This window comes from Myotis daubentonii, chromosome 9 (genome assembly GCF_963259705.1).
Source record: "Myotis daubentonii chromosome 9, mMyoDau2.1, whole genome shotgun sequence".
Taxonomy (NCBI): Eukaryota; Metazoa; Chordata; class Mammalia; order Chiroptera; family Vespertilionidae; genus Myotis; species Myotis daubentonii.
The window spans coordinates 84,368,623-84,378,013 of NC_081848.1; the positions used below are offsets into that span (position 1 = coordinate 84,368,623).

Consider the following 9,391-nt stretch of genomic DNA (forward strand, 5'->3'; position numbering starts at 1 on the left):
AATCAATAAATATATATATATATATATATTTTTTTTAAATATATCTTTATTGACTTCAGAGAGGAAGAGAGAGGGAAAGAGAGAAACATCAATGATGAGAGAGAATCATTGATTGGCTGCCTCCTGCACATCTCCTACTGGGGATCAAGCCCGAAACCTAGGCATGTGCCCTTGATCGGAATCGAACCTGGGACCCTTCAGTCTGCAGGCTGATGCTCTATCCACTGAGCCAAACCAGCTAGGGCCAAATATATATATTTTTTAAAATTAAATAAAACTTATGGCCCTCCCTTTTCAACATTTGCAACATTTATGGGTGAATTGAGGTACTGGTAAGACGCACCCCCTTTGTCCTGGCTCACCTGGGCCCTCAGCCAGGCTGCATCCCCTCTCAGGCACCCCTTCGGCCCCAGTTCCAGCAACAGGGTGGGTGGCCTCTGAGCGTCCTTGCGGCCAGTGGCCGTGTCCCAGGGTAAGACCTGCCTCCTCCCCTTTGCGTGAGGCCAGGAAGGGTTTGGAGTCTTTCTTGGGAAGAACATCTTGGAAGTGGCCCAACTGCATCCCCGCTCTCCTCCGGGGCTATTCTTAGACCTGCCGGGGAATGGCCCTCTGGGGTCCCAGGGCTCCTGTCCCAACGGCCCCTGGCTTCTTTGTTTCTCCATCGGAGGGGCTGGGCGGGGGCCTGGGAAGTTATCCAAGGATGCGGGGGCCGGGGGGGGGGGGCAGAGGCCAAGGGCACGGCAGGCGTCCTGGGCCTCAGCGCGGAGCACAGCTCCCACCTGCCGAGTCAGCTGCAGGGTCGGAGGGAGCCAGCCCCCCCTGACCGCTGGTCAAGGAGGAGATGAGGAGGCTCAGACGAGGGGTCCTGGAGGAGGAATGTAGGGCGCGGCTCCAGCGTTTGGACAGGTTCAAGTCTCGGACTGAGGAGAGGGCACGGTCCTCTCGTGGCAAAGCCACGTGCACGTCCCAGCTTGGAGGGCAGAGCCCTCCCAGCACAATTACAGCCAAAGGCTGTGGCTGTGAGCTCGACCTTATGGTCCGAACCTGTGGTCCCGCTTGGCTGCGTGATGTGGGCTTGAGAGAGTTCAGGTGCGTGTAACTGAGTGGATTAGAACATTGTTAACATCTTGACCACGCCCTTACTGTGCCTCGTGGAATCTGGTATAAAATGAAGACTCGCCTTGCGGGCGCTGGCGCTGTCTCCGTCAGAGAAGCAGCGTCCGGCCGAGACCCAGCTTGTATTCTCTTGTCTGTCTTTTCTAAATCCTTCACCCCCACCCCCTGCCGTCAGGTTCACCCTTGGCCGGGTGGAAGAAGTGGATTGAGGATCCCTAACACCCCGACCTCCCTGGCTGTGCCACTCAGCAACACAGTGCCCCCTGATGAGGCCGCCTCCCAGGGTAAGGCGGGGCACGGTCTCTCCAATGCCCTCCCTGTCATCGGAGTAACTGCACCCTGTGCCGCCCGCTCGGGTGTTAGGCCCTGGCCCTCTGGCTCTGGTGCCCGATGCAGAAGCAGCCTGGCTGGTCCTTGCCCAGCTACTCCAGCCCCAGCTCTCGGTTCCTTAAAGTCCTGCACCTGCCGGAGCCCCGAAAGGCCAGCCACCGGCAGCCACGCCCGGCACGTGTGACCAGACCGGACACCACCCCGCCTCTGCCTGCCTCAGGCCCGCTGGCTCCCTGCCCCTGGGCTCCCCCCGGGCCCTGCCCCAGCCCTGCTCAAACACCTCAGAGCAGTGGTTCTCAACCTTGGCTGCACGTTAGAATCACCTGGGACTCTTTTTTTAAAATCCTGATGATTTTAAAAAGATTCCCAGAGGATTCTAACGTGCAGCCAAGGTTGAGAACCACTGCCTTAGAGAGCAATCCAGGCGCCCGCCAGGGGCGTGTGAGGGGAGATGTGTTACAGACAGGGCCTTGGGATGTCCCTCGCATCCTGTGGAGCCACTGTTAACCCGGGCAGCGGTGAACTCCGGCCCAGGATGCTCCGCTCTCCCCTGAGCCATTCCCAGGTCCTCATAGATGTGGGGTGGGGGGGGCGGGGGGGCGCGGCCGGGAGACGCCCGGCTACCTCAGAAGGGCCGGCATGGCAGTGGCTGCTGGGACCCTGGCCCCTGACACTCCTTTGCTGTCCACACGAGCATCCCAGCCCCCCGCCCTCGGAGGAAGGGGCCTCCAGAGACCCAGCGAGCCCTGCCTGCCTGCTAGGATCGCCTGGCCGCTCATTCTGTGAACAGACTGTCTGCACTTCAATCCTGGTCTCAGCCCTGGAAGGAGGGACCCCCTACAACAATGGGGCAGCAACACCAGGCTTCTTCCCGTGCCCTGCAGGACAGACTGCCCCTCCTCGGGGGCCCTGTGAAGCGGGCGCTGTTGTTATTCCTCCCATTTCACACTAAAGAAACGGAGGCACAGAGAGGCCGGGACACTTGTCAAGGTCACACAGCACACAGGTGGTAGCATTAGGACCCACACCGAGGCTGCCTGTCTGCAGAGCCGCTACCTTTTTTCTTTTTAATTGACTTCAGAGAGGAAGGGAGAGGGAGAGAGAAGCATCAGTGATGAGAGAGAATCATCAATCGTCTGCCTCCTGCCCGCCCCACACTGGGGATGGAGCCCGCAACCCGGCCTGTGCCCTGACTGGGAATTGAACCCTGACCTCCTAGTTCACAGGCCAACGCTCAACCACGGAGCCACGCCGGCCGGGCAATAGCAATGTTTCCCAAACTTTGGTAAGCATCAGCCATCCGGGGGGCGGGCGGGGGGGGGGGGGCTACGGAAACACGGATTCCTGGCCCGAGCCCCAGAAATGCAGGCGCCGTGCATGGCGCCCACGCCGGGCAGCGGCCCAGCTCGCTCTCGCTCATTTATCCACCAAATGTTTATTGGCTGTTTATCCCCAGAGGCCCCGGAGCACAGCAGGGCACTGGGCCGTACTGGCCCCACCTCAGTGGCTCTGACGTGGTCTTGAAACAATTAAATCTCAAACTGTCCCTTGCGGATGGCTGGGCCGAGCGAGCGGAATTGCGGGAACTGCGTCCCCTGTTCTGCAGGCGGCGAGGGGTGGAGAGGCCACCTCACTTGCTGAGGGTCCCGAGCAGACCTTGAACTCAGGACACTCCACCTTGAACTCTGCCGCCAGCCCCTGGCGGTGAGCAGCTCGGCTCCTGGGGTTGGGTTCAGATGGCAGAGCGAGCAGCCCTGGACACATGTCCGTGGTGACAGCGGGGGCTTCATCCTGGGGCCTGGAAGGAGCCCTTGACAGACAGGTCAGCAGGCACCGCCCCCTCCGCCCATGTCCGCACACACAGCTTTCAGTTCCTAAGATGACAGTTGTGCAGTGAGTCACGCCCTCTCCCTTCCTCTCTGTCCCCCCTTCCCGGCCCTTTCCTCTAGCACCTGGCTTCTTCACAGCTGTGGCCCGTCCAGGGGCGGGTGGGCCCCACCCCTCCATGGCGGCCCCGGGAGACCTGCCGCTGTGAGCCAGGAGGCCCTTGGCCTGCGGGCACGATGGGCTTGGGTCTGGGCCAGCATCAGCTGCCCCGGGCAGGGCGCCCCGTTCCCTCGGCCTCGCGCTCCCGCAGCGGGATGGCCCCAAACCCCACTGAGCCGCGAGATGAGGTTTTCCTCTGATTCAACACCTTCGTTCTCAGTCCTTCTCATGGGGCCTCAGGACCCTGGGGCTCCCCAGCTGCGGCCAGAGCAGCCCGGGCCCTCCTGCCGCGCTCACACCCAAGGCTGCTCCAGCGAAGGTCATGTCCCCTAAAGGGACCTTTGAGTCCAGAAGCATCACCCCAACTTCCCTGGCAGTTGAGATGGCAGAGCTTCTGCCCCGAGCGGCTGGTGAGCCTGGAGGGCGTCTGCGGGAATCATGTCACTCTCACGCAGCCCCGTGAGGACCTGGGTCCTGCCCGCGCCCACCCCCCCATGTTCTTTAGAGATGAAAGGGCTTATCAGGGCCAAGAGAGAACCTGAGTCCGGGCTCTGCCTCCACGCGGGAGCTCCGCCCACACCTCCCTGCTCTGTGTGGCAGGCCTGACTTCTGTTCTCTGAACACGAGGCACAAGGCGAACATTCCAGGTCATCGAGCGCCTTCCGTGCAGGGGGCGGGGAGGGGGGGGGGCTGACCGATCAAAGCGTTAGTCTGCACCCACACTCAGATGGCATCACTGCGCTCCCGCGGTTCAGCTTCTCCTGAGAAGCGACTCAGGGCAGACGCAGACGCCCCGGGTTCGGAAAGTAGATGCAGAAGGTGGGGGGCTGCATTTCCGAAATGTGGCTGCAACAGCAGCTCCCGTCCACGTGACCCCGGCCCCCTTTCCCTCGGTTGCGGGGCCTGCACCTCCCCCACCCCGAGCCTGGGTGGGCCTGGGCGATGGCCTTGCCTGTGGCTGGAGGCAGAGGCGATGGCTGTGGGACTCACCCCAGGAGATGCGCATTTGACTGCGACCCTCGACCCTCGGGGTGGCTCCTGCAGGGAGAACTGCACGGGGAGGCTGGGGTGCCTGGTCCCAGAGCCCCCGGGGCAGCCTGGCTCCCCGTGAGCCCTCGTGCTGCCAAGTTTGCTGCCTGGGAAGGATGTGCCCCCAAGGGGGCATCTGTGTCGCATCCCAGTGTGGCCGCGGGGCAGCGGCAGCAGCAGCCGGGCTTGTGGGCGCGAGGTCTCCCCAGGCTCTGCAGAGCGTGTGGGACCGGTTCCAGAAGGACCACCGAGACTCCCAGGCCCCGGGCCGTCACCGCCGGACTGCGTGAGGGACGCGTCGCCCGTGTGTCCAAACACAGGCTGTCCCGTGGGTCTGAGTGAGTTTCTAACGGTTCCCAGGTGATGCCAGGCCCTGGTCCCGGGACCACCACGTAGCGGGGACCAGTCTGGACTCAAGAGGAAGGAGCAGAGGCTGAGGGAAGGGAACCGCCTGCCGGAGCCGGGCCAGGAGGGGCGGGTCTGGCTGGGCACCAGGCCTGTGACTCTGAGCAGGACTGGGCTCCATGGCCGATAGCGGTGGCTGCGTTTCTGGACTCGAGTGCCACCGTGTGGGGAAACGCTTTCCTCCCTCCTCCGCCTGAACCTGCTGGGCCGGCTCTTCTACTTCCCTCCTGGCCCAGCCTCCCCCCCCCCCCCACCCCACACCCCATTGGCGCCCTCCCTCGGGCCTCCCAGGGCCTCCCCTCCTGCGTGGGTGAAGGCAGCCTTCCCCTCCCACTCAGAACGGCTCTGCACCCTGTAATGTCACCCCCATTGCAGACTTAACCACTCCCCCAAGGGCCTAGGGCGGGAGCAGGGTCCCCAAGTCCCTGTAGAGCACCCACCCCTGCCCCGGCCACCCCTGGGTGTGGTCTCACAAGCTCTCCGCTGCCAGTGGACACCAGGAAGTGGCAGGAAACCCCCTGCAGCTCAGGTGGCAGCCAGGATGCCCACAGGTGGCACGGAGCCAGCTGGCTGGGCCTCCTGCTCAGACCCCCGGCCCGTCCAACCCTCGGCCCCTCGGCCCCGCTGATTCTGTGGCGGGAATGGGGTCTCCTGCCCAGGAGCCGACTCCCACGTCCGACCCCGTCAGCTGACATTCCCCAGCCTCCTTTTCCGCATCTGGGTTGACGAGGGGGTTAGGTGGCCCCGGCCTTGGCCCAGGTGCGCAGCGTGGCCGGGATCCCGGAGAGTCTGGCCGGGGGCGGGAGGGGCTCAGGGGCAGGCGTGCCGGTGCCCATGGTGCCGTGAGGAAGCCGGCGGCTGGGCACAGCGAGGCGGGAGGCAGAGAGGACCAGGCGGGGTCACGGACGTGGGGGCGGGTGAACTTCGCTTTATTCTCATCCTGTTCACACTGGTCCTGGGGTCAGCTGCTTCTCATGGGGAGACACGGACTCGCTGTCACCGATACAGTGTCCCCTCGCGTAATATACGAGAAAAACTCAGTGTAAGGGCAGGCAGAGGGCGTGTGACCAGGCCACAAACGGGCATCGAGAAGGTCGCCGTGGGAGGTGGGGCGTGGCGACGGGAGGAAGGCGGTCCCTCCCCTCGCCTGTCACTCAGCACAAGCAGCTATGGAATCGGGGGCTGCCGTCTCCCAGGTGACCGCAGCGGCCAGGCCGTCACAGCATCCCTGACTGACTCCTGACTCAGGGCTGGCCCTGGGGTCTGTGCTCACGTCCCCCGCCTGCCCCGCCCGGTGCGGTCGGAGACACGGAGGCCCAGAGGGACGCGTGGACAGTGGAGGGAAGACTCGGGCGTGGTTTCTGTCTGACTCAGCGTCGCTGCTGCGCCCCCTGCACCCAGGGACCCGGAGCCCAGACTCTCACAGGTTGAGTCTAGCAAAGGCCGGACCTCCTGGGCGCGGGGCACCCGATCTGGCTCCTTCGCAGCCCACGCGGACCAGCCCCACACACGCCCGGCGACGGGGGAAGGCGTCAGGGAGGGTGGGCGGTGTGGTGTGGGCCCCGTGGGCTGCTCCTGAGCTGGTGGGGTGGGTGGGAGGGCCTGGCCGTGCCCTGGCCAACCAGGTGCTGAGGTGCTGGAGGGGGTGGGGGCCTGGAGGCCCTTCTGTGCCCGAGGGGATGGGGACCACCTACCACCTTGGCCACCAGGACAGGCCACCCAGTTCTCCAAACTGGGAGCACCGTTGGCCCCTTGCAGGGGGGCCTTGGGGGGGGGGGCAGGTGAATCTGCTGCTGCTGGGAGAGGCCCAGGGCCTCTTCACTTCTGCTTCGGCTCCTCCCGCCGGCCTCCTCCCGTCACGTCCTCATAGGATGGGGGCGGCTCCTGGGGCGCCCACGCCTCGTCGGGCACACGGGGCAAGTCGTCCCTCTGCACAAGGAAGCCACCATCACCACCGCGCGCACGTGGGGCAAGTGGCCCTTACAGAGCACCTTCCGCTGGCCCCCTTGGTGACCATTCCCCAGGACGAAGGGGAAACTGAGGCTGGCCAGACGGGGGACTTCCGTGGAGGGGGCGCATGGCTCTCTCCACCCCCCTGTTCTTGAGAAGGGAGCGGGGAGAGGCCCACGGGGCTCAGCCGATGGGCCCTCGTTCTGGCCGGCGACCCGCGTGCAGGCGGCCCCACGCTAGTCACTCGCACTGTCTGCTCCCCGTGGGGCCGGGCCAGGGGACACCCCAAGGTCCCTCCCAGCGGCCATGCATGCTAGGCGCATGTCGAACGCTAAGAGCGTCAGAAGGAAGGTGACCCGGCTTCTAGCCCCGGGAGATGCCTTTCCAATCGCGGGCGCCGGACGCGTGAGGGAGCAGCGGGCCCTGGCTGTCGAGCTCGGACCCGGGGCTGGTTCCAGCAGCAGCAGGAACGGAGCCTGTCAGCAGCGGTCAGCACGGCGCCTGGCGCGGCGAGTGCCGTAAGCAGGAACGGCCCCCGGTACCCCCCGCGGCCAGGCAGGGCCTCATCCCCCACCCCTACACATGCTTGCTTGGTGCCATAAGTCCCGGCCACCCCTCCTGTCTGCGTTATGAGAAAACCCAGTGGACGGTGGCATGGCCATGGCCACAACCAGAGTGTCCCGTTTGCGGGACCGCTGGGACCTGGAACACGTTTGTACAGGGTTCCAAAGGTCACCTGATAATAGGGCATTTTTCCTTTAATAACATGAGCCCAGGAAGGCCCTTCCGCTCAGGACGGACGGAGCGGGGGTAGGATCCCAATTCCCGGCCTGATGCTCTGCCCTTCACACGTGTGCACAGGGCTCGGCGGCGGGTTGCACACGCCTGGGGCCGAGGCCTGGATTTCCTTCCCAGCGGCTTGACCTTGGGGAGCGGCCTGGCCTCTCTAAGCCTCAGCTTACTCATCTGCAGGATGGGGGAGCAAGGACCGGCCTCAAAGGGTGGCTGAGGGATTCGGCTAAAGTTACGTTTATGGAAAGTGCTCCGCCCGTGTGCCCGCCCCCACGGCCACGCCCCACTCCCGCTCCAGCTCTCCCCGACCTCCCCCGGCCTGGGGCCAGGCCCTTGCACACGCTGTTCCACGCTGCCGGTCCCTCTGTCTCTGTGGCCCGGCCCTGCCCCCCCAGCCTCCCCGATGAGGTCTCCCCGCCTCCCGAGCGGGGAGCACCGCAGCCTGTTGCTCTGGGAGCCCCTGGCTTTCCCTCTGGGTGGCCCTGCATCTTTCACCTCCAGTTGGCCTCCTCTGCCCTGGGCCTCCTCGCTCCCTCCGGGGGCTGGCTGCCTCTGCGGCCGTGCTGAGCTCTCACGCACCCCTGCCTGACGCCCCCTCCCTGAGCCCTCTGCCCCGCCCCCCTCCCTGAGCCCTCACCTCCACAGACAGGGGGTCGTCCCGGCAGGCGACGGCGGTCGTGGGCCCCAGCAGGAAGAACTCCAGGCAGGTGAGGCAGAGCAGGATCAGCTGAAGCCTCTGGATGTGCACCTGAATTGGGGGGGAGGGGGGAGCAGGGCGAGGCCTCACTGGGTGCCTGCGGGGTCACACCAGGCAGCAGGGGGAGGCCAGCGCCAGCAAGGTGGGCCTGGGGCGGAGGGTGCTGTGCGGCCGGAGCGGGTCGGTCTCTGTCACTGCCCCACGCCCAGTGCCTGGCACCCAGAGGTCTTTGGTGGAATTTGCCTAAGGTCTGTGAGCTGGAGAACCTCCTGGGTCCCTCCCGGGGGGGCTGCGGGGGGCCTGGGCATGACCTCATTGCACCCCACTTAGATGGGGAGATCAGGGCTCAGAGGGGAGCAGTGTAGCTTACAGGGCCCCCATCTGTAATGGGGGTTGGTCTCAGTGATGGGAGTGGTGCTGGCCAGCGAGAAGGCAGCACCCTTGGCGGGCACCTCACGGGGGGGAGCAGGTTGGCCGAGGTCCCCCCACCTTCGCCGGGGCTACGGGGGAGCCAGAAACTTGCTCGCAGCCGCGCCCCAGGCGGCGCCTTCCTGGGAGTCTGAGGACCCCTGGGCCTGGGCACTCACTGTGCTGTTGGGGTACGGTCTCCAGATCGGGGTCTCAAATGGACTCTCCAGGAAGAGGTCCTTGGCAAGGACAAAGAGGCCGGCCAGCACGCAGAGGAAGCTGAGGACGTTCGCAACCAGGCACAGCGCCTTCTGCAGGTGGAAAGCAGCACTGACCACATTGTTAGGGCTAGGGTTAGGGTGAGGGTTAGGGCTAGGGCTAGGGCTAGGGCTAGGGCTAGGGCTGGGCTAGGGTTACGGTTAGGACTAAAGCTAGTGTTAGGGTTAGGGTTAGGGCTAGGGTTAGGGTTAGGGTTATGGTTATGGTTAGGGTTAGGGCTAGGGCTACGGCTAGGGTTAGGGTTAGGGTTAGTGTTAGGGCTAGAGCTAGGGTTAGGGTTACGGTTAGGGCTAAGGCTAGGGCTAGGGCTAGGGCTAGGGTTAGGTTTAGAGCTAGAGCTAGGATTAGGGTTAGGGCTAGGGCTAGGGCTAGTGCTAAGGCTAGGGCTAGTGTTAGGGT

General features: G+C 64.6%; 1 protein-coding gene across 2 annotated transcripts in view; it reads right to left on the minus strand.

The window, feature by feature from the left end:
* Positions 1 to 6,385: 6,385 nt before the first annotated feature.
* MS4A10 (membrane spanning 4-domains A10) overlaps positions 6,386 to 9,391 on the minus strand; it is a 68,001-nt gene continuing 64,995 nt past the window's right edge. For both annotated transcript variants that reach the window (XM_059710526.1, XM_059710525.1), the window contains 3 exons: positions 8,893 to 9,024; positions 8,246 to 8,356; positions 6,386 to 6,795 (listed from right to left, as the gene is read on the minus strand). In XM_059710526.1, the coding sequence (XP_059566509.1) occupies positions 6,685 to 6,795; positions 8,246 to 8,356; positions 8,893 to 9,024 (354 nt within the window). In that variant the 3' untranslated portion in view covers positions 6,386 to 6,684. The remainder of the gene's footprint in view (positions 6,796 to 8,245; positions 8,357 to 8,892; positions 9,025 to 9,391) is intronic.